A 25,062-nucleotide genomic window follows, 5' to 3' on the forward strand; every position below is an offset into this window, starting at 1 on the left:
CGTCGACTGACGAGAGAGCGCATCGGCTGTCTGGTTCAGGTCGCCCGGGATGTGAGTGGCTAACAGGGACTTCGTCACCTGCTGGCTCCACAGGAGGAGGCGTCGGGCGAGTTGCGATAGCTGGCGTGAACGAATACCACCCTGTCGGTTGATATACGCCACTGCAGTCGTGCTGTCCGACCGGACCAGCACATGCTTGTCCTGCACGAGGGGGCGGAACCTCCTCAGTGCAAGCAGCACCGCCAACAACTTTAGGCGATTGATATGCCAGCGCAGGCGGGGGCCCGTCCAGAGACCCGACACTGCGTGCCCGTTGCACACAGCACCCCAACCCTGCAGGGAGGCGTCGGTCGTCACCACGACGCGCCTCGAAACCTGCCCAAGAGGGACCCCTGTCCGCAAAAAGGTCATTGAAGACCATGGGGTTAGGGTGCGCCGGCAGAAGGGCGTGATCGAGACGCGCCTGTTGCCGGTGTGCCACGCACTCCAAGGAACTCTGCTCTGTAGCCAGTGCTGTAGCGGTCTCATGTGCATCAACCCGAGGGGGACCACCCCCGCCGAGGACGCCATGTGTCCCAGGAGCCTCTGAAAAAGTTTCAGCGGGACCGCTGGCTGCTGCCTGAAGTTCCTCAGCAGGTCAGCACTGACTGAGCACGCTCGGAAGAAAGACGTGCAGACATGGAGACAGAGTCGAGTTCCATGCCGAGGAAGAGGATGCTCTGCACAGGGGAGAGCTTGCTCTTCTCTCGGTTGACCTGTAACCCCAAATGGTCTAGGTGCCGGAGCACCAGGTCCCTGTGTGTACACAACAGATCTCGCGAGTGCGCCAAGATGAGCCAGTCGTCGAGATAGTTGAGTATGCGCACCCCCTGCTCCCTGAGGGGAGTGAGGGCGGCCTCCACGACCTTCGTAAAGACTCGAGGAGACAGGGACAGACCAAATGGGAGGACGCGGTACTGATATGCCTGTCCCTCGAAAGCGAACCGTAGGAACGGCCGGTGACGAGGGAGGATGGACACATGGAAGTACGCGTCCTTCAGGTCGATCGCCATGAACCAATCCTGACGCCTGACGGACGTCAGAATGCGCTTCTGCGTTAGCATCCTGAACGGCAGCTTGTGTAGGTGCTTGTTCAGGGTACGCAGGTCCAAGATGGGGCGCAACCCACCACTTTTCTTGGGGACAATGAAATACGGGCTGTAAAACCCGGAGTACATCTCGGCCAGAGGGACGAGCTCGACCGCCCCCTTCGCCAGAAGGGTAGCGACCTCGGCCCGAAGCACGGGAGCATCTACTCCCACTGATGTGAAGAGGATGCCCCGAAACTTGGGTGGGCGCTTGGCGAACTGAATCGCATAGCCGAGACGGATCGTTCTCTCTAGCCACCGTGCTGGTCTGGGAAGAGCCAACCAGGCTCCCAGGTACCGAGACAGGGGGACCAGAGGTTCGATCTGAGTCATTGCCCCCGTGGGGGATGGTTCGATGGCTGGCAGTACGGCTCCCTCGACGCGGGGGGGACCCCGGGGAGGAGAGCGGCTCTGCCGAGGTGCCTGTCGGGCGATATCGTGGCATACCGCACCATCTGACTGAGGGTGCTGGTGGCCACTGAGAGTTATACCCAACCGTGTGTCTCGCCGAAACACAACGTGGGGTAGCCGAGCACCGTCCTGCGGAGGGTGAGAGCGGCTGTGAAAAAGACCCAGGGGGAGAGACAGCTCTTTTCGTGAGAATGTGGGCACCAGGCCCTGAAAAGGGCCCGGCTGGTGTTGCTGGGACGGGGCAGGCACCGTCCCAATCCGACCCTCCAGCGATGTAGTTGCCTGGGTCGGGCCCGGTGGACTCGATCTCCCTGGGTTCACCCCGTCAGGAACGCTTCTGCTTCCGCGGAGGTTGGTGACGGGATGGTGCTCTCCTCTTCGACGTCCTTCTCCGGGAGTCCGCCTGTGCAGGGGGCGCTGGGGCCGGAGTCTGAGTCGGAGAGGGGCGGGGCTGCTGGGAAGCAGACGCCGCGCGGGACCTCGACGGACGATAGGCGGCCGGGTCACGGCGGGGCAGGATATGTTTAATCGCCTCCGTCTGCTTCTTTACTGTCGAGAACTGCTGAGAGAAGTCCTCGACCGTATCACCAAACAGCCCACCCTGCGCGATGGGAGCGTCGAGAAAGCGAACCTTCTCAGCGTCCCGCATCTGCGCAAGGTTGAGCCAAAGGTGTCTCTCCTGGACCACCAGTGTGGACATCGTACGACCCAGGGCTCGCGCCGTCACCTTCGTCGCCCGGAGAGCGAGGTCAGTGGCAGTGCGGAGCTCCTGCATTAGCCCTGGGTCGGACTTTCCCTCGTGCAACTCCTTCAACGCCTTGGTCTGATGGACCTGCAGGATGGCCATGGCGTGAAGAGCCGAGGCAGCTTGACCCGCAGCGTTGTAAGCCTTCGACACCAGCGATGCCGAAAACTTACAAGCCTTGGAAGGGAGCCTTGGTCGATCCCTCCAGGTGGCAGCTGTCTGCGGGCACAGGTGCACCGCGACTGCACGCTCCACCTGTGGGATGTCGACATAGCCCTCAGCTGCCCCGTCATCGAGGGAAGTCAGGGCGACCGAGCCAGTCTGACGTGCACGCGCCGAAAAGGGGGCGTTCCAAGTCCGACTGAGCTCCTCATGCACCTCCGGAAAAAATGGTACCGGGGCCGACCGTGGCTTAGAGTCACGGCCGGTCCCGAGATACCATGTATCCAACCGCGAGCGTTGGGGGAGAGGCGGTGCGGTGCACTGCAGCCCAATACTCGCGGCGGCCCGGGAAAGCATGGCTGACATCTCGACGTCCGCTTCATCCTGAGCTCGACCCCCCGGGGGAGGAAGCTCCAAGGACTCGTCGGGGTCGGATGCCAGGAGGTCGCCCTCCGATGCTGCGAGCGACATCTCATCGTCGTCACGCCCCGTGTCCGAGTGCGTGACGGAGGAACAAGGCGGCGTACCGCCTCTTCCGGGACGGTCAGACGAGCGAGGTGGGGCGTGAACGGTCCGCGAGCCGGTGGCTGACGGATTGAGGCTCACGGTAATTCCCAAATCACCCTCGGTGCTCGCCGAAGCGGACGGCAGGGCTGATGCCACTGCTGCCGCAAAACGGGAAGCACTCGAGGTGGTGGCTGATTCTCGCAAGAACGCAGTCACCCGTGACCGCAATGTCTGAATCACCATCCGCCCGCAGTGCGGGCAAGATGTATCCACAAATGCCGCCTCAGTCCCAGACACCTGAGGCAGACATCGTGTCCGTCCCCTTCCTCGATGAGTGCGCCGCACCCACGAGCACAGCGGGACATGCCGCGCTGTAGAATATCTTAAGCCCTGAAAAGGGCTCGCTCTTTAGAGAGATGCTTTGGCAGTTGCCGAGACGCCCAGGGGAAGTCACAGGAATCGGGACAGTCCGCTGCACCACGTCGTAAGACCAGCAACACGTAGAAGTTGTCTGCAGAGTCGTCAGCATCAGGATGCGAAGGCTCCGAAGAACAAAAGGTGAATGAATGCGGCACGCCGGCTCCCTTTTATACCCGGATATCCGGGGGCGGAGTCCGGCATGCAAATTTCATTCGCCAATTTTCATTGGCCTGTTCAAGTCAGTCAGAGAAGGTAGGTTCTCAAGTCAAACCCCATTCTGTCGACACAACGTCGAGAGACCGACAGAAAGGGAACTTATATTATATGGAGGTACAGATCACGCTCACACTCATCGGTTTTATCTTAAACAGGAAGAGAAGTCTTTATTTTGCATATGACCATATAAGGAAGATCACATCACATTCAAATAACACTTGATTACGTATAACATATGAGGGCATACTTATCACAACTTAACAATGACAATAAATTCAATCAAATCAAATCAATTACGTCTCTCCTGAGCCGAACATAAATAAATCAGCTCAAAAATAATCCCTTGCAGAGTTTGTTGCGGTTACATCCTAACCAGAAGACTTCTCAAAGTAAATATATGTGTTTGATCAAACATTGCCACCTAGTGTGTGAACCTAACACTGCACGCATTTGCCCGAAGATCATAAACGCATCCGAATTGTTTAATACTTGGCATATAGAATTCAGGTATAATGCACACGATTCGTTTTACGTCATTTTGAGCTTGAAAGCTACAATTGTACTCCAGTTTTAATATAAGGGATAAAAGCATGTCACAATATCAGATGTTCACAATATGAGAATTGTTGTCCAAATTCACTGAAAATAGTGTTTCGTGTGTTATAAATGTTTTATTTGATAAATGCTTTCAAAATATTTTGTAACTATTGTGGATCTCAAGGCAAAAATAGGTGCATTGCGTATTACTATAGCATGATGTGTGTCATATTGAAACGGTGTCAGTAATCACGGTTATTAATACAATAGTCATTGTCAAGACATCCCTCAAAAAGTGTGCCATGAAAGAAACATTATAAAGGTTTAAAGTGACATGACAGGCGTTCACTTTTAGATAAGTGAGGGTCTATAGTCAACGCCCTACCTTTTGTTTCTGGAGTTCTTCACACATCTGAGATACGGCACAGTACTTGTTTTTCAGGTCTTCTGTCTCTTTTAACAGGGTCTGAAACTGTCTCTCTCTCTGCTGAGCCTCCTGGTGTTTCTGCAGGAGTTTGTCCTGCAGTGAGGACGCCACGTCCCCGTGTGCGGCCCGCAGCTGTTCTCTCAGACTGGACATCTCCAGATCTTTCCCCAGAACCTGCTGCGAGTTTCTCTCTCTCATCGTCTCCAGGGCTAAAATCCTCTGTGACAACACCACAGAATATCACTATAAAGTCATCAATCTGTTTGCATTAGAAATAACATTAGGGACTGTCTGTTTCTGCACATTCAATGTTATAATGCATCATGTTTTATTCTTTGTTTTTCTAAAGCAGGCGGATGGTACAGAACAAGACACATCCTTCTACATTATTATCATTAATATTTTGATGACGTAGTAGTGCAGACAGACAGATCTTGTTTTGAATGTGAATATCACCTCCAGTAGTTTGGTTCTGTCAAAGTCTTTATTTCTCTTCATTTGCTTTAAACTTTTCTTTGGCTGCTCATTCTCTCTCTTCGGCTGCTCATTCTCTCTCTTTGGCTGCTCATTCTCTCTCTTTGGCTGCTCTTTCTCTCTCTTCGGCTGCTCATTCTCTCTCTTCGGCTGCTCATTCTCTCTCTTCGGCTGCTCATTCTCTCTCTTCGGCTGCGCGTCCTGCGTCACATCCGGGTCAGTTTTTAAACCATGACATTCTTTGACATCAAAATAAAACTTTTTATAAACGTTTCAATAATAACAATAAGATAATACATCGTCGTAACGTAAGAGCATAATAATCATTAAAATACACCATATTTAAAATAAATAGAATGAACCAGTCACACGTTCATTTAAATAACGTCACTAACATCTCAAAAAGAAAACGTTTGTTATAAAGTGAGAAAAAAGATCTCGCTAGAACTCAAGAAAACAAGTGTGCATTGTGAAGACGTGTACATTTTAAATACATACGGTTGAAAGAATGTCTGCACATTAGAAATGATTAAAATTAGAACAAATAAATAAAAAACATCCATTAAAAAATTTGTCTGCACTCAACTGCACTAATGAAACTGCAGAATGAAGCAGATGTTTATATTACACTCACTGAACTGAGGCACAAACACAATGCTTGAGTTTGGCTGTTGAAAGATTGCTTGGGTGGGGGTGGGAGAGGGAGAGGGAGAGAAAGAAATGTAAAATGTGTTTTATAAATTCAGATAATCCAGAGTTCTGCCTGAGAGAGACGCTTGAGGGAAGTGCGTGTTTCAGGATTTATTAATTGTTCCGTTGGTATACAGTCCTGTAAAAACACCTGCACGTATAAAGTCGTGCGGCATGATAAAAGGCACTTTTAAAACACCCGTTGGTATACAGTCCACGGCATGATAAAAGTGAGATAATTGAGAAATCCTTTTAAAACACCTGCACGTATAAAGTCGTGCGGCATGATAAAAGGCACTTTTAAAACACCCGTTGGTATACAGTCCACGGCATGATAAAAGTGAGATAATTGAGAAAATCCTTTTAAAACACCTGCACGTATAAAGTCGTGCGGCATGATAAAAGGCACTTTTAAAACACCCGTTGGTATACAGTCCACGGCATGATAAAAGTGAGATAATTGAGAAATCCTTTTAAAACACCTGCACGTATAAAGTCGTGCGGCATGATAAAAGGCACTTTTAAAACACCCGTTGGTATACAGTCCACGGCATGATAAAAGTGAGATAATTGAGAAATCCTTTTAAAACACCTGCACGTATAAAGTCGTGCGGCATGATAAAAGGCACTTTTAAAACACCCGTTGGTATACAGTCCACGGCATGATAAAAGTAAGATAATTGAGAAATCCTTTTAAAACACCTGCACGTATAAAGTCGTGCGGCATGATAAAAGGCACTTTTAAAACACCCGTTGGTATACAGTCCACGGCATGATAAAAGTGAGATAATTGAGAAATCCTTTTAAAACACCTGCACGTATAAAGTCGTGCGGCATGATAAAAGGCACTTTTAAAACACCCGTTGGTATACAGTCCACGGCATGATAAAAGTGAGATAATTGAGAAATCCTTTTAAAACACCTGCACGTATAAAGTCGTGCGGCATGATAAAAGGCACTTTCAAAACACCCGTTGGTATACAGTCCACGGCATGATAAAAGTGAGATAATTGAGAAAATTCTTGTAAAACGCTCGTGGGTATTAAAAATGGAGGAAAAAGCGCATGCAAGGTTAAACAAACATGTAGAAGGAGGAAAAGATGTGAAGTGGTTAGAGAAGAATAAGCATAAAAAGGAGGAAGATAAACTGAGAGAAGAATTGCGACTGTGGCCACGCATTGCGCTGACTGCCACTGCTTTGAGTTCCCCTAAGAAGAGCACAGAACATGTGCAGTCAGAGAAGTCAGAGAAAGAACTGATGAGAGAGTCAGGAAGTGCAGGGGCCAGTATCTCGTGTTATACTGGTACCGTCCCTATATATAACGTATGAACTTAAATTTGAAACTAAAATTGGCAAAAATCTGTGTACAGACCAAATTACCGTGGTTATCAGATCTCTGATAAGCCTTGATGTCTGTACGTTTGTCTGTCAAAAGAATCATTGGCTTTAAACCTTTTGAATTGCTTACATGTAGATCTTTTCCAGGACCATTGACGCCGCTGCAGCCGGACACCTGTGTACCACTTTCAGATTGTGTATATTTTGACAAACTGATTGTTTTGATTAAACATTTCTCTCAGCAGACTCAATCTGACATTGATCCTGAACCCATAGGGGCGAATGGTGTACGACATGGAATAAGGTAATAGCATATACCGGTGGTTGGACCCCGAAAGAACCCATAGCAAATATACCAATCCTCTATTGTCTGGCGAGCAATTCCTGGATGACGATGACAATGAGGATTGTAATGATGTGTGACCACTTTCAGTGGTCAAGAGAGGGACTGAAGGATTTTTATTGTGGTTTAAGCGTGCCTTTACATTTAATATGCTTTATGATTTCATTATTGATTACTAACCGAAAATATAACCAGTGTGTGAGTTGAGCTAGCCAAGAGTTAGAGGGATGATTTTGAGTGTATTTTCCACAGGAAATGGTGTGTGTGTGTAAAGATCAGATTATATGGAATGTGTTCATATAATGTTTTGCAGAGGCCCAGAGAGCAAAGCAGTGTGAGCTGGTTGGCTGAGGCAGAACAAAGGAGAGAAAGCGGATTGGACGAGTCCCAGGCTCCCCCAACCCAGAGACACGTCGTGAAATATTATAAAAGGCTATGAAGTTGTTTTTCTGGGTCGGTCCTTTGTGTAAGACTTTGCGTCTGAGGTACCCACCCAGCAGCTGTATTGTTTGAGACTTCTGATCAATAAATTTCAACATTTTCTTAACTGGCCTCTCTCCAATTTTGAACGCGCCGAACATTGCTGAAATGTTCATCAAAAGCCTTCATTTTACCTTCAGTTTTTCAAGGTTAAATCTTTTATTTAATAGACATTATTTGCTGTTTTGTGTTTACATTTCAAATAATGAAACCGTTCTTCAAACACTGCACCTGTATATCAATGTTTATATTTTTACATTTATTGTGATTTTGTTTAAATATAGACAAATCGATCATTTCCTCCTCGTTTTTAAAGCGTCCTGATGGAATTTAAATCTAATAAGAAGACATTAAGTCACCTCGGTCTCGTTCTCATTCAGCCACGTTTAACTCTTTTCCATGATGTCATCGATACGTCTTATTCTCGTATCTCACACACAAGAGAGCATGTCAGTTCAATCCTGCAGTCAGAGAATGGAGAGAATTCCCAGTTGTCTTTTATGTATCAGAATGCTTTTTTAAGTTTTCTCTTAAGAGGATACACAGAGGGAACTAGTGTTGCTTACAAGACTATCTAAATATTTGACAAGGAAGGGTGACATGCAAAAATGAGTGCACAATGTTTGTTATATTTGATACAAGAATGACATCTGAGCGCTTTCTGATTTAGGTGCGACTAAACAAGAATATGTCTAAATATAAGCCACAAAACATGTGTATTGAAAATAAATGTTATTAATATATAGAAGGAATACAAAAAAATACATCGATGTAATTTACTGAATCCACAATAAATATGATGATTCACATATCACAGGTGGTTTAGTACAGTACATATGTAATACCTCGGAAGAAAGTGAAAAGAGTCTTCTGGCAATGAGAAAATCCCTCCTGTACACATTCATATGTTTATACAAAACTCACTTCGCATACAGAAATCTGAAATACTGTATGGACACATAGAATCAGGATATAAGCAAACAAGAGGTTGAGAACATCATTTTCCACGTATACAGCATCTGTACTCCTGACAGGAATTTAAGTTGTTCACAGAAACATACGTGTTATATACCGTATCCAATACATAACACATTATTAACGGCAGATTTTGGAGCATTTTGAAATGGAAGCGTGATTTTTACAAAAAACTAAACAACTGTAGTATATACTGTATGTATATATCATGAAGGTTTTTTGACGTATCCCATTTTGAAATGGGCATTTTCACTCTTACATTAACCTAAAAACTCCAAAAGCATTTCGACTTGTCAATGTTATGACGGAATATCTCATCTGGATCTACACGAAGTCTATCTAACGTAACATTTGAGAAATCGTGAGATCTCGTTCGGCTACAAATTGGGCTCAATACGACACAGTGTGCAGAAAATAAAGCAGAAACGTGGTTCAATATGCAGCATGTGACAGTGTTTTTATACAAACAGTCTTCAGCACTTTCATCCAGTGATTCCTGCGAGCGTCTGCATATTGCTTTATCAAAAGACTGTGTTCTGTTTACAAAATACCATACATTGTAGGATTATTAGATACATTTTGTTCATTCGTGGTACAAAGCTACGGTAAGTCATGTTGAAGAACAGTCTAAATCCATTGATGAACAAGACAAGATGGAGAGCCATCTGATGAAATGAAACACTAGGTATTAGAAGAACTAAAAACAGGGAACTGATATATTGTCATGCCATAAAGAAACAAACATAAATGTGAATGTATGATGAAGACGTGTTTCGAACGGTTCTCTTTTCTATCTGTCTGGCCACGATTTCTCCAGAAGAATTAGCGTGAGATTCTCATTGGATACTGGGATGGACAAATAACGTTGGAGAACAAAATACTTTTGCTTTTCCCAGCTGTTCTTCTCTACACCGGTGTGTGTGAGTTTTGCCGTTACTCACTCAGTGCTCTTCTGAGTAAGATCTAACCTCAGACTTCTACATGTGTGTGACATCACTTCTTTTATTTTTCTTATGTGTTTCAGAGCAGAAGTATTTGGTTATCGATTGCCGTCTCAGCAACGGTGGGACAAAACACACACGTCGGTGTGTTCGGTCATTGATCTAATGTTGAATTCCAGGCAATGCTCACGATTTCACATTGACTGTAAAACACAAATCAAACACGAGCACTTTGTTAATGTGCATCTGACAGGGAAAGACAGTTATTCTTTATTGTCTTAACGTTTAAGCTTCAAATGTAAGCTCCGTTCTCCACTGTTCTTTATTTCGGAAGAGGTGCACAATTTTTGCTATATTTGTATGACCCTCTGTACATATTGTTCACATGTTCGCTCTATATATTAAGGCAGTTTGTTTTAGTCTATTCTGTAAGCTTATAGATGAAAGTCAACTAAATTTGTCAAGTCTTCTAACTTTACACACCCTAAATATCAGAGATGGACCATGCTGATAGATTTAATTTATGTTTCTATCCGATTAATATAATGACTCTTACTATTGAACATCAAATTCTGAAAGAGTTTGCGGACTTCCTATCGGACCTATTGGTTAACGTTGATAAAATACTAATTGTCGGAGATTTTAATATCCACGTAGATAGCGCTAACGATGCATTAGCACTGGCGTTTACAGAACTACTACAATCTTTTGGGGTAATACAACACATTAAAGGACCCACTCATCGATTTAATCATACACTAGACCTGATTATATCTCACGGAGCCGATCTAACCAATATAGATATTATGCCTCAAAGCGACGATGTCCCCAATCACTATCTTATAACGGGTACTTTGGGCACGTCAGGAATCAGCCCTTTAACTCGTTATCGACAGTGTAGAACAATCACCTCCGCTACTAAAGATAGCTTCGCAAAGAGCTTGCCAGATCTGACTCCTTTAATAACCATACCAATAAATAAAGAATCGCTCGATGTAATGACCAGGAAATTGGGCACTATTTTCTCTAATACATTAGAAGTGTCAGGAACGTGGTAAGGAGAACCCAAGTGCAGGCAGCAAAACAGGGATGAAGGGGTTAACAAGGACTAAAACAAAAACCCACGAGGGAGTAACAAAACATAAACCCACGAGGCAGTAACAAAACAAAAACCCACGAGGGAGTAACAAAACAAAAACCCACGAGGGAGTAACAAAACAAAAACCCACGAGGGAGTAACAAAACAAAAACCCACGAGGGAGTAACAAAACAAAAACCCACGAGGGAGTAACAAAACAAAAACCCACGAGGGAGTAACAAAACAAAAACCCACGAGGGAGTAACAAAACAGTACACAATAACAAATATGATTGACTTGACTTGACTTTACAAGGCTTGAAGGACACAGTAAGGCGTACAAGCAAGGGATCATGTACAACCAACGAGCACAAGACAATAGACAAGAGGGTATTATATAAGGGAGACTAACAAAGGAGATAACGATGGGCAGGCGTGGGTAATGAGACACAGGAGGAAAACTATACTAGGAACGAGAGGGGCGGGGCCAAATGACGAGACAGGAGAGAACGCATATTATGTCCTGATTGACAATAATATGTTTCTCTCCACATAAAACACGTGGGTCTGTCATGATTCTGCCCCTAGACCAGAAAATCAAGACAAGAGCAGGCAGAATCATGACAAGAAGCTGTTGCACCTACGAAGTCAAAAAAGATTAATGAGAAAAATATTGCACCATGTTACAATAGCACCACTCGCGCCCTTAAAAGAGAAACTCGAAAACTAGAGCGCAAATGGATAAAATCGCAATTAGAAGTCTTTAAAATTGTGTGGAAAATAAGTGCAAATTGTTATAAAAAGGCACTAAAAGCAGCAAAGGCTGAGCACCTTCGTAACCTCATAGAAACCAACAAAAACAATCCAAGGTTTCTATTTAGCACAGTCGCTAAATTAACAAATAAACAGACACCACCTGACCTGGCTATTCCATTATTAGAAAATCGAAAACAAAATTGTAAAAACTCAACCTCCAAATCTGTCCTATGAATTAGCACCAACCATCGCTCCAAAACAAAGGCTCCAGTGTTTTTCACCTATAAAACAGGAAGATTTAATTCAACTTATCGCAACTTCTAAACCTACAACTTGCTTACTAGACCCCATACCAACTAAATTATTAAAAGAGTTACTACCTGTTGCAATTGAGCCCATTTACAACATTATCAACTCGTCAATTAATCTAGGCCAATGTCCCAGGACCCTTTAAGATGGCCGTCATTAAGCCTCTAATCAAGAAACCAAACTTAGATCTAAATGAAGTAGGAAACTATAGACCGATTTCAAATCTCCCATGCCTGTCTAAAATACTAGAAAAAGTAGTGTGCACTCAGTTGTGCTCTTTCTTACAAAATAAAGACATACACGAAAAATTTCAGTCAGGCTTTATATCGCATCATAGCACTGAAACTGCGCTCGTTAAAATTACAAACGACCTGCTTATAGCATCAGATAAAGGTCACATCTCACTCCTGGTCCTGCTTGACCTTAGTGCTGCGTTCGATACCGTAGACCATAATACTTACTTCTAGATCGCTTACACAATTATACCGGTATTGAGGGACAGGCACTACAATGGTTTAGATCTTACTCGTCAGACAGACAATTTGTCCATTTAAATGGGGAATCATCCAATCTAACGCAAGTAAATTAAGGATTACCTCAGGGATCGGTTCTGGGACCCGTGCTGTTCTCCATATACATGCTGCCCCTCGGAAACATTATTAAAAAACATGGAATTAGCTTCCATTGCTATGCAGATGATACTCAGCTATATATCTCATCAAGACCAGATGATTCCTCCCAGCTATCCACATTGGCAGAGTGCATTGAAGATATAAAACATTGGATGACCTGTAATTTCCTTCTTTTAAATTCTAATAAAACAGAAATATTACTTATCGGACCAAAGACATGCAAACCGAATATTTCTGATTATAAACTGCAAGTTGAAGGATGTACTGTTACTCCAACAAATAAAGTAAAAGATCAAGGCGTTTTATTAGACAGCAACCTGTCATTTCGAAATCACATCTCAAATGTCACAAAAACAGCCTTTTTCCACCTAAGAAATGTTGCCAAGTTACGAAATATTCTGTGTGTTGCTGACGCGGAGAAGCTTATTCATGCATTTATGACCTCAAGACTTGACTACTGTAATGCGCTACTTAGTGTTTGTCCTGCATCATCAATAAACAAACTACAGTTAGTTCAGAAAAAACCATCACATAACCCCAATGTTATCAACCCTTCACTGGCTACACATTAAGTATCGTATTGACTTTAAAGTTCTTTTAATCACTTATAAAGCCTTAAAGGGTTTAGCCCCTACCTACCTAACAGAGCTTCTATCACACTACAACCCATCACGCTCTCTAAGATCTCAAAACTCAGGACTTTTGATAACACTCAGAATAACTAAATCCACCAAAGGGGGTCGAGCTTTCTCATACGTAGCACCTAAACTCTGGAATAACCTTCCTGATATTATTCCAGGATCAGACACACTCGCCCAATTTAAATCTAGATTAAAGACGCATCTTTTCAGCCAAGCATTCACTTAATGCAAAATATGCTAAATAAACCACCAGGAGATGCTGACATTAGATATTATTTACTAGAATAATTTGATTTATTATATAAAACACCATGTAGCGTGTTTTACCCTTTCTTGGGTTTTTCGTTTTTCCCCTGTAAAGCTGCTTTGGAACAATGCAAATTGTGAAAGGCGCTATATAAATAAAATTGAATTGAATTTCTCATAGCGGTTGTTGATGCTCAAATCACCAAAACAAATACGCCCCTGCCCCCATCTTTCACTTTCATCAGCGCTCGGCTTGACTACTGTCCATCCTGTGCACCTTACTGCTGAGGTTCAGCCCGACTTTCTCTAAACAAGCGTAATTCGGAAATCGGAAACCCCCCCTTTAGAATAGCTTGAATGTAACTATACACCTCAGCTTCCTTACGTATACGCAGAGACATGCATATGCAAATTAGCCCCGCCTCCACTCAATCGCACTGGGCAATTTAGACACTGCGAAAACTGAAAGTGAAACTGAGAGCTGACACAGCAGTGCAACGATCGATTCAGCCCGAATCTATGCACCATCTTTGCATGTTTATGCTTTAAACTTCTGATCCACAGGGGTCAAATGGGTTGATGTGATGGGCACAGGTTTATGACATCATTAACTGGGGCAGTTTCAAACCGCACTGCAGTTTTATGAAGAAAATAATCAGCAGTGGTTTAAAATGATTTTTTACTTTTTACAACTTTTTACAAGGCAGGTCTTAAAGCACATTGAAAACACCACATAAACGCAGGTGCACTCAGGGCGTGTGGCCGAATCCACCTTTGCTAGTTTGCGTGTGTGAGAGGTTTAAGGAACCAGATTTTTTTCTTTATTTACACAATTATAATCCTTTACATTGTAGTCTATTTATTTTTTATACTTTGCATGTTTGTGTGCTGATGTACGATTGCTGTGCACCCACCTAGAGGTGCATATTACTAATGCGCTCTTTAAATAACCAAAAACATTTTGTGCCAATGACTTTAGAGCAGGTTTGAGTTGGTCTACATGGCGCAGTCTATTTTCAGTTCCTCAAAATAGCAACGCGGCAACGATGCGTCTGAGCACACCTCTTTTTTTTTACCACAAATCGGCGCCAATTAATTAGCTATTTAAACAACGCGGGGAAGGACGGGAAAATGAGAACTGCGTTGGGCTGGGACTAGCAAAAACACTTGCGCTGCATTGTGCCCGGTCTACGATAGGGTCCATAGACTTACTCTGTCAGTATATAAAGTATATTTCTAAGAAGTATTAAAAGTAGACTAGAACTACACTTTCGTATTTTTGGTTTAAAAGCACCATAATCATAGATTTTGTGTCTTGAATACAAACTTGAATACACTTCTTTTTGTAAGGGACTGCATGATGGAAACTGGCGTATGCATCTAAAATGGTCAGGAAAAATCAATAAGTTCAAAGTCATGAATTGTTGATTACTCAGCAGAATGCATCTCAGGCTCCATGCTTTGTCATGCTGGTTAGTGCTGGTTTGATGTTTGTCCATCAGAACCCTGTAGTTCAGCCACAGAAAAGCCAGTCAACCAGCGTGGTCTTTCTAAAGAAGCTGCTTGACAAGGATAGAAGCCATTTCTAGTTTAGAACACTAGCATTTCACACTGATGACCAGCATCCACAACACAACAGATGATGGTGGTCTTTTCAACAGGATAACTTCAGTCCAGACGTATCGGTGTAACACTAACCAAGTTGCCCACTGAAAGAACATGTTCGAAATCCGGACTCATGGGGTAGTGCTTCATGGCCATGAAAAGTGTGTTGAGCACAATGCAGATGGTGATACCTAGATCGACAAATGGGTCCATCACTACAAAATGGACCCACTTCTTAAAGATGATCCAGGGAGCGCAGCAGTCCCATTTAAGGAAAATGTCCGCAAACTTATACCAGCCGGGTGGACAAGGCCTCTGAGCCTCCTCCAACTCTGGGTAGGACAAAGAGACGCAGAAACAGAGAAAAGTGAACCTGTAGACCTGTAATTCTGAAATGGTGGAAAAGGAAAAATGTAATATGAACACAATAAAATTTAAACCATATACACTGTAGCTAGAATAGTAAAGTAACCGGGCTTATTAACTTCGAAAAGGAGGGAAACTACTGCCAACATACAGTAGACAGGTTGCCAGACATCCCCTCATTGCCACAAGCAGGGTGACGATGCCTATTTTTTATGAACAACGTCTATTGTAAATAGGTTGTCAATGTGGGTCATTCTCTTAAAAATTTGTGTGGCCCGCATAATCTTTAGTAAAAATATTATTATTATTATTGTAAGGACTACCCATCTTAAATGATGTACTGTATGTTTGACGGCTTGGGCAGAGCATCCGTTAACTGTCAGTCTGCTGGAAGTAAAAACGCTCGCAACTTCCGGTTAACGGGGACTTTAACATTTATCTAGATCCTGAAGCCAACACAGTTAAGAGAACATTCCAGAGCAGGGGTCTTCAACTACTTTTCTTTGAGGGCCTGATTCCAAAGTATGAATAGGTCAGTTTTTAACCAAATCATTTCTTCTGTTATTTTGTATTTCTGTTATTTATTGCATTTTGTTCCTTTTATACTGTTTTTGTTGCTGTTACTGATAGGTCATGTAATGGTCATATTAATGAAGGTATTTGGTTAAGTTAATGAAAGTCAAATTAATTGACGCTAAACTGGTGTTTTATAAAGCAAATCAATGGATCTGTGCAAGACTCTGAGCGCTATTGTCGCATCTTTGGGTAAATTACAATCGCATTCATGTGCCCCACGCACTAAGAAGGGCAGATCATTTGAAGAGCCAGTTCTGGAGGGAGATGAACAGCTATTTTTCATAAATATAGCTGTTCATACATAATGAATGCAGTAATAAAAACAACATAGTTCACGTGGTGTAGTACTCTTCCTGCAGTTACTTTAGGGCACTAGATGCAGTTTGGACTGTGGATTGCCGATAATAACGTTGCAAATAACATCAAGTTTCTTGAACAGACCGATCAAATGGCTTTAAAAGATGTCAAACGTTATTAGCCAGTTGACAAGCCCTGTTCTAGAGCATTTGGACCAATGAAAGACACAGTCTAAATCAGCGACTCTCAACTGGTGGGTCGCAAGACCATTGTTTTGGCTCGCAAAGTGTAAAATCTAAGAAACAACACCAACATAGGTTGGCTTATTGGTTTTTCTGATATGAGACTTTTATTTTGAAAGATGTGCGCGAAATCTGTTGGCAGATGCCTGAGCGAGTGAGCGCTCACTGTCCCGAACCGATATCTACGTGAAGGTGAGATGATGTCAGGCTGAATGTCAGTGTCACTATTCAATCGTTATTTGCTTAACTGGTCACGAAATAAAAAGTCTTTCACCTCAGAAAAACGAACTATCCTGTCCTGTCAGAAGTTATACAGTCCTAAACTCAAGCAAATGTCTTCACTGAAGTGCTTAAGAAACGTCTCGGTTACGTATGTAACCTCTGTTCCCTGATGGAGGGAACGAGACGTTGTGTCGAACCGACAGATGGGGTTCGCCCCTGAGAACCTATCATCTTCTGACTATTTTGAAAAGGCCAATGACATTGCCGAATGAAATTTGCATGCCGGGTTCCGCCCCCGGATATCCGGGTATAAAAGGGGAGCCGGCGTGCTCATTCATTCACCTTTTGTGCTGAGGAGCCTGAGAGCATCTCACGATTGCTGCAGCGGACGGCTAATGTTGTGGCATGAGGGACACAACGTCTCGTTCCCTCCATCAGGGAACAGAGGTTACATACGTAACCGAGACGTTCCCTTTCTGTCGGTCTCTCGACGTTGTGTCGAACCGACAGATGGGGTTCCTATTGAAAACGCCACAGCACTAAGCCACGTCACAATCTCTAGCGAAGCGACGTTGACCGGCCTGGGTGAGCCACACCTTCCAGTGGGCAGGCAGGGGCTCCCAGAGCTTTTGGCAAAGATGAGTAGCCCCTGCCCTCGGCCACCACAGACGGAGGCCTTGTTCTCTAAACGAGAAGCCGTCCGGTACCGTAGGGCTACTGGGTAAGCGCTGTTCCCTCAATGTGGACGTGCGCTACGGAGACCACTTCCCACCATAGGGGGGAATACAGTGGAGACACCAACATGGTCTCACCAAATAGGGGAGAACTCATGGGAGGTATGTGCGGAATGCCGCAAGGTGGATGTCCACCTGGGGGAGGTCATGGGTTGCCACACGGGGAACCATCTCATGACGACATCTCAGACGGAACCACCCTAGTGGGGGGTTACTACGTGTGGGGCACTAGGTCCGGTTAGAGCTATATGTAATAACTCAGCTTGATAACTGGCCATAGGCGGCAGGGCTGCTCCGCCGAGCCCGCCGCCCTGAGTGCTTATTGATGGATGGATGGACTGCCTATTCTTCACCCTTGGGGAAAGAAGGGAGGCAGCCCATAGCGCACTGATCCACCTAAGAAGGGGAATGGCGCTATGCGCAGGCGTATGCCCTACGACTGCTGGTCTCACCTGTTGGCAAGACTCGAGCTGCCGACTCCCCACGGAGGTTGCAAGCCTCTGCGAGGTATAGCGTAGCCCAACCCGCAACTCTACAGATGTCTGCCAGAGAGGCGCACTGAGCCGATGCCCACGAGGAGGCCACACCCCGAGCGGAGTGTACCGTCACTCAAATGGGCACTTCCCAGGCAATTCCGCGGGTCTTCTCCTCGAGAAGAGCACCAGGACGAGAAGGGGCGCCACTTAAAGGCATCCAGCCTTGTGGGCATGGCCCTTGCCACTGTGGGGGTAGATCATCCAGGAACTCCTCGTCCCATCCAGGAGCCAGACCCAAAGATCCGGCTCGTATGCCACAACGTGCCCATCCCCTGCGAGTAGGCCCTTCGCCAGGGGGAGTTGCCGTCAGGAGTATTAGCTCCGAGGACCAAGTGTAGTTGGGCCCGTACGCGCAACTAGCAGCACTTGATACTCCCTTCCCAGACCTTGCACAGGACCTGCGCAATGAAGCTCACTGGGGGGAAGCGTACTTCCGCTTGTCCCGCGGCCAGCTGCGCGCTAGGGCCTCCGTGTCGAGGGGGGGGCCTCGTCCAGGGAGTGCCCAGCGGTACTGGGTGGTGTTCAGGGAGGCAACAGGTCCACCTGTGCCCGCCCAAACCACACCCAAGCCGGCCCGCAGGGGTGGAGTCGTCACTTCCCACGAGGTTTTAAATGACGAGAGAGCGCTTGGCTGTCTGGTTCAGGACACCCGGTGGGCGTGTGAAATGCAGGGGCTTTGCAACCGGCTGTCTCCACGGGAGGAGGCGTTTGGGCGAGTTGCGATGACTGCAGCGAGCGAATGCCACCCTGAGGTTTAGTACGCTACGCCAGTCGTGCTGTCCGGGCCAGTATGCTGGCTCTGCACGAGAGGCCGGAGCCTCATCAGTGCAAGCAGGACAGCTAGCAACTTGAGGGCAGTGATATGCCAACGCAGGCGGGGGCCCGTCCAGCGACCCGACACTGCGCGCCCGTTACACACCGCACCCCGTAGGGAGGCGTCTGTCGTTACCACGACCGGCCTCAAGACCTGCCCGGGGTTAGGATGCGACGGCAGCAGGCGAAATGACGATACGCCTACTGCCAGTGCGCCACACTCTCCAGGGAACTCATCTCTGTAGTCAGTGCTGTCGCGGTCCCATGTGCGTCAACCCGAGGGGGACAGGCCACCCCCGAGGACACCATGCCCAGGAGCCTCTGAAACTGATTTCAGGGGACCGCTGGCTGCTGCCTGAAAGTTCAAGCAGCTCAGCACTGACTGTGCGTGCTCGAGAGCGAGCACGCCATCATGGAGACAGTGTTGAGTTCTCTACCAGGAAAAGGGGAGCTCTGCGCCAGGGAGAGCTGCTCTTTTTCCCTGCTGACCCGTTACTGACATGCCAGCCCCTCGACAGTGCCGATGGGACTGGACATGAGAGAATGCGGTCAGTTGTCATGAACCACTCCTGGCGTCTGACAGACACCAGGACGCGCTTCTGCGCCTCCTGAACGGCACCCTTGCAAGGTGCTGCTCAAGGTATGCAGCGACCCCTGGTTTTGGGGATGATGAATTGCGGCTGTAGAAGCCACTGGACATCTCGGCCGAGGGGACGGTTCGATCGCCTTCGCCAGAGGGGTGGCAGCCCTGGCCTGGAGCACGGGAACATCCCTGCCTCTGCTGAGGTAAGAGGATGACCGAAGTCCGGCCAGGCGATGGCGCAGCTCGACGCACCGTCGAAGCGAGAGAGCTGAGGGCTGCTTTATACTCGCCATTGCGTGCCGCCACGACGCAACGTCGAGTTGCCGAACACCATCTTTCAGAGGGTGAGAGCGGCTGCAAGTGGGACCCAGAGAGAGACCTCTCCTTGTGAGAAGGCGGGCACTAGGCCCCCAAAGGGGCCCAGAAGGTGTTGGGATGCGGCAGGGACCGCCCCAGTCCGACCATCCAGCTACCAATGCTGGGTCTGGCCCGATGGTTCAATCTCTCTAGGTGGTCCTTCTCTCGACGTCTTCCTCCGGGGGGCCACCTGCGGGGGCACCAGAACCGGAGTCGACGCTGGAGAAGGCCGGGGCTGCTGGGGCAGACCACGTGCGAGACCTCGACGGTCGAAAGGCGGCCGGGTCACAGCAGGCCGGTCTGTTTCTACACTGTCAAAAGGCTGCTGGAGCAGTCCTTGACAGCGCCACCAATCAGCCGACCTTGCGAGAGGGGAGTCGGGAAAGTGGCCTTTCTCAACATCGCCCACCTGTGCAAGATTGAGTAAGACGCGTCTTTCCGGGCCACGGCGGCGGCACTACTTGGGTCGGTCTTACCCCGTGGGGCTCTCTTTAGCGCCCTGGCCTGCAGGATGGCCATGGCGTAAGAGTGGTGGCAGCTTGGCCCACGGCACTGCCAGCCTCAACACCAGAGATGTCGAGACCTTACATGCCCTGGACGGTGAGTCTAGGTCAAGCTCCCCAGGTGGCCGCCGTCTGCGGATACCCGCGACTGCATGCTCCACCCAGGGTGCATTGACATAGTCCCTAGCTGCCTCTCCGCCCCTAGGGAAGAGAGGGCGATAGAGTCAGCTAGACGGAAGCGCGCCGAAGGGGGGGCTCCAGGTCTTACTGAACTCCTTATGCAGCTCGGTAAAACTTGGCACTTGAGCCGGGCACGGCTTGGAGTCGCACCCGGGCCCAATGTGCGAAGTACCCAGCTGCGAGCGCCAGGGCTGCGGCGCACCGCAATCCGACACTCACGGCGGTCCGAGCGAGCATGGCTGACATCTTGACGTCTGCTCTCACCTGTGCTCGACCTCCCGAGGGAGCTTCAGGGAATCGCCAGAGTCTGATGTCAGCAGGTCGCGCTCCGATGTTGCAAGAGACACCTCATCTCCACGGCTCATGTCCGAACGCATGGCTGAGCAATAAGATGGCTTAGGACCATCCTTGGGGAACTGCTAAACAAGCGAGACGGGGCGCGAGCGGTCCGCGAGCCGGCCGGCTGATGGATTAACGCTCACGATAATCCCCACATCACCCTCGCTGCTCGCCGCCGCTGACGGCAGGGCCATAGCCGCTGCGGTCACAGAACGGGAAGCAAACGAGGTGTTGGCTGGATCTTACAGAACACAGCCACCGTGACGCAACGTCTGAATAGCCATCCGCCCGCAGTGACGCAACGTCTGAACCAAAGAGATCAGCGGGCAATGCCACGCTGAGGAAATTGCTCTTTTAGAAAAATACCTCTGGAACTGCCAGGACGCCCAGGGGAATCTCCGCTGCACCGCGTCGTAGAATTTCGCTAATTCGAAGAATGTCATCAGATGCGAAGGCTCCGAAGAACAAAAGGTGAATGAATGAGCACGCCGGCTCCCCTTTTATACCCGGATATCCGGGGGCGGAGCCCGGCATGCAAATTTCATTCGCCAATTTCATTGGCCTTTTCAAAATAGTCAGAAGATGATAGGTTCTCAGGGGCGAACCCCATCAGTCGGTTCGACACAACGTCGAGAGACCGACAGAAAGGGAACTACAAGCATGCAATGCAACGTGTGAAATTAAAGTAAAGTTCCTAAAAAACAAATAACTGGTAATTTGTGTGTTAGCCGGGAAGGATTAACATGTAGGTATGATATTCATATCCATCTTAAGTGTTGTGTAATCACCGTGGTAACTCTTGTTTCCATAACCCCAAAATACCATTTTATTTTCACTTTGTGTCATTTTGCATGTGTGTGTAAATTTACAGTAAAGCACATAAAGTGCTACAGAGAAAGAAAGTGTTGCAGCAGATAAAATGATATTGAACCCTCAGGTTTCTTTAGAGACAGTACCATCCATGGTGGCAGTGAGCACACTGACGGCACTGCCTGCTCTCTTGGAGAGTTTGGGCTCGTCCAGATACTGCATGCTGTGTTTGGAGCTCATAGACTTGTGGTCCTCTTCAGCTACGAACTGGAGAATAATGAAACAGACCAGCAAGAGAACAAATATTAGCTTTGTATCATTAGCTAAAGTATGTAAGTTAAAAATCTTGAGTTATGTGGGCTCTGAGATTCTAAGCTTCTATTAAATCGTCTTCTTCACTTTTGTATGGAAGAAACAATGTCTCCTGTATCTTGGATGGTCTGAGTATTTGATCAACTATAGTTTTAATGCTAACTTTGAAAATGTAATGAAGCAAGAAATTTCAACATTTACACCAATTCATTCATTTACTCAAATTGTTTTGTTGTTAATATGACTCGTATTAACCGGGAACAGAATGTCAAATACAAGCATTTTTAGTCACAGGCCTTTGGACCCAATTGTATCAGTGATGCTCGGTGTTGTCAGATTGTGTGCCAGTATCACCTCTCTGTCAGAGTGAACGCTGTTGATAATGATACGAGGCACTATTCGGCCATTACAGTCCTTGATGACATCATCACCTCCGAGACTGTGTAAGGAACATGTTCTGTTCGACCCTTGACTTTGTGTTGTCTGGCTGGCCAAAGACGCTTTACTGCCTGTCTGTAATTTGTGACAGAGATATACCTATATCAACGTGACATGCACAAATATACAATTTCTTGCCTTTTTAATGTGTGTTTATGGTGCGGTCACACTACATTTATGCATCTATCCATAGTGCATTTCAAGTGTAAACCCAAACCCGTGGCATTTACGCCTCTAATGTAATGCCCTAACAATTGATCTAACGGTAAGCCCCTCCCCTTGAGCGCAGAGGAGACAATGTCAGTTGAATATGAGTTGCACGGGGACCGGAACTCGGACAACTTTAGGTTTCAGCGCCATAGAGAACCATTGTAAGATCTGAAGCTCTCATCGCTTTAATAAAGTTTTATGCTGCGAAAATGATAAAACGATGTGCCTCCATATTAAAGGTACATGAACAGTTGACCCTAGATCGTGGGTTCATGGCTTCTTCCACATTGTGATGTGTAAACCCTCACTTCCAAAAATAGTTTTAATATGGCTCCATGTCATATTTAAGTCCCACTAGAATTCTCCTCGAGTGTCGGACAAGGTTTTTACTCTGACAAATGACATTGAAAGACATTAGAAACTCCGGTCGCTTGTCCGAGTTAGCAATAGTAACTAAGGGGGGACGGGGCTTACCGATAGGTCAATTGAGAGGAGAATGCGAGAAAGTACTTTGCATGCTCTTGTGATTCTGGTGTCTCGTGCATACGTGTGCTTAGAAATGGAAGTGAGAACGCAAACGTGCAGTGTGACCGCCCCTTTATGCAGTCAACATGAAATGACAAGAAATCGTCCAGTAGTCACCTGACCTCTTGCTCTTGGTTCCTGAGCTGCTCTAGCAATCTCTGAAACTCCTCTTCTTTTTCACGGGCCTCGGTCAAGGTGGTCTCATTCTGCTCATCGTACGCCATGGCAACCACGGCCAAGATCAGATTGATGAGGTAGAACGAGCCCAAGAAGAAGATGACCACCACAAAGAAGATCATGTAGGTCTTCCCAGCAGCCCGAAGGGTCTAGGCGAGATCAAAACTGGGTGAATTGAATTCACGTACACTGCATATCAAATGAAAAACGTGCAATGACAAATTCAGCGCACCAGCTGGAAGAGGTTCTCCCAGTAATCTTGAGTCATGAGTCTGAAGAGGGCAAGAAAGGCCCAGCCGAAGTTGTCGTAACTGGTGTAACCATAGTTTGGGTTCCGGCCGGCCTTCATACATGTGTATTTTTCTGGACACTTCCTATTACAACAACAGATCACCGTACACCATTTGCCTTTATCTTCTCTTTCATTTACGCTGTTTGAAGTGAAGGTCTCTCACAAACTTACCCAGTATCAGAGCTGTTACCGCACAATAAAGCTGCTAAACTTCCATCGAGAAAGTATTGGTTTTCTACAAAATAGACAATAAATATACAGTGTTAAATTTGTGACGTTACGAAACTTAAATTCCAATGCAAACAGTAAAACACCTCAACAAAACATCTTTAAAATGAAATTCAGCATAATGCTGTTTGATTTACTCTGATGACCGTCACGCAACCAGTGTTAACTATGAAAGACGTTGTTGAGTAAAGATGATAAATGTTAAATAACCTTGACCTGACTATGTAGGCATTGAAATCGAAAGTGTCAGTGCCGTTCAGTGTGGTGTCATTGATCAGAGTAAAATTGTAGTCATCAAAGATGTCGGTGCCGTTTGGGATGGGCCAGCGAATGCACTTATGACGCAGATTTCCCATGAACAGCTGCAGGCCGACGAGAGCGAAAACAGCCAGCGCAAAGACGGTCAGAATCATCACATTCACCATCTTCTTGACCGACTGGATCAGAGCCCCGACAATGGTTTTCAAACCTGAGAACACACATATCTATGTACGTAAAAGAGCAGTAAAATATATTTGGACACTTATGAAGACTGATGATGGAAAACGTATCGTATAAAACACAATTAAAAAACACTTTTAACCCACCAGGAATAACGATGATGGTTTTGAGAGCTCGGAGCACACGGAACGTCCTCAGTGCTGACAAATTGCCAAGATCTACAAACTCTGTGATGTACCTAGACACAAATCACAAAACCACACAATAAATATTCATTTACGTTTACATTTACATAAAGCACTTAAGCCAGAGATTCCCAGCAAAAATCAACAGCAGAACGTCACCGCCGCAGAATCGTATATCCAGAGCCGGACAGTAACGGAGTACATTTACTCGAGTACAGTACTTAAGTACAATTTTGAGGGATCTGTACTTTACTTGAGTATAATTTTTGGGGAGTACTCATGACTTTACTCAAGTACATTTGAGAGGCAAATATTGTACTCTTTACTCCGCTACATTTCTATCCATAACCGTAAGTACACGTTACTTCTAAAAAGGAAAAAGAAAAATCTCGGAAACCACCAAATTGTTTTTTCCCTCTCAAACGTGATTGGATTGTGCAGGCGCCACTTATTGGGACAGCCTATCAGCAACAATCACCCAGACCTCAGAGCTCTATCATTTGCTGTACACAGCTGTCAATCATCTCACGTCTGCATGACACGTCCTGTGTACACTTCCTCATTCAGGACATCCGCGATGAAGCTAAAGTAACATTTCTTCAACAAGAAGCTAATAAATGCACGATTGAAGAATAT

At 46.3% G+C, this 25,062-nt stretch overlaps 1 protein-coding gene across 2 annotated transcripts; it reads right to left on the bottom strand.

Moving 5' to 3' along the window:
- Positions 1–8,378: 8,378 nt before the first annotated feature.
- Positions 8,379–24,479, bottom strand: LOC306905803 (sodium channel protein type 4 subunit alpha A-like). 2 transcript variants are annotated; one of them, XM_079476717.1, is made up of 8 exons: positions 24,388–24,479; positions 24,017–24,269; positions 23,744–23,807; positions 23,513–23,654; positions 23,226–23,429; positions 22,285–22,443; positions 21,765–21,885; positions 8,379–9,997 (listed from the first exon to the last, which is right to left on the bottom strand). In XM_079476717.1, the coding sequence occupies exons 4-8, from the start codon at positions 23,627–23,629 to the stop codon at positions 9,981–9,983; spliced, it is 618 nt and encodes a 205-aa protein (XP_079332843.1). In that variant the 5' UTR covers positions 23,630–23,654; positions 23,744–23,807; positions 24,017–24,269; positions 24,388–24,479; the 3' UTR covers positions 8,379–9,980. The 2 variants fall into 2 exon arrangements, with proteins under 2 accessions (XP_079332843.1, XP_079332842.1); XM_079476716.1 differs by lacking the exon at positions 8,379–9,997 and adding an exon at positions 14,383–15,392.
- Between the last annotated feature and the right edge of the window lie 583 nt (positions 24,480–25,062).

The sequence above is a fragment of the Barbatula barbatula genome (assembly GCF_947034865.1).
Source record: "Barbatula barbatula genome assembly, chromosome: 16".
NCBI classification, from domain to species: Eukaryota; Metazoa; Chordata; class Actinopteri; order Cypriniformes; family Nemacheilidae; genus Barbatula; species Barbatula barbatula.

What these genes read in the sequence shown, in the direction of transcription:
- LOC306905803 (XM_079476716.1), bottom strand. Translation starts at nt 23,629, where the DNA reads ATGAAGGCCGGCCGGAACCCAAACTATGGTTACACCAGTTACGACAAC. An exon ending in TCAGGAACCAAGAGCAAGAG is followed by an intron (nt 22,444 to 23,225) that starts GTCAGGTGACTA and finishes CACAAATTACAG; the next exon opens with ACAGGCAGTAAAGCGTCTTT. An exon ending in GCTCACTGCCACCATGGATG is followed by an intron (nt 15,393 to 21,764) that starts GTACTGTCTCTA and finishes TGTCCTACCCAG; the next exon opens with AGTTGGAGGAGGCTCAGAGG.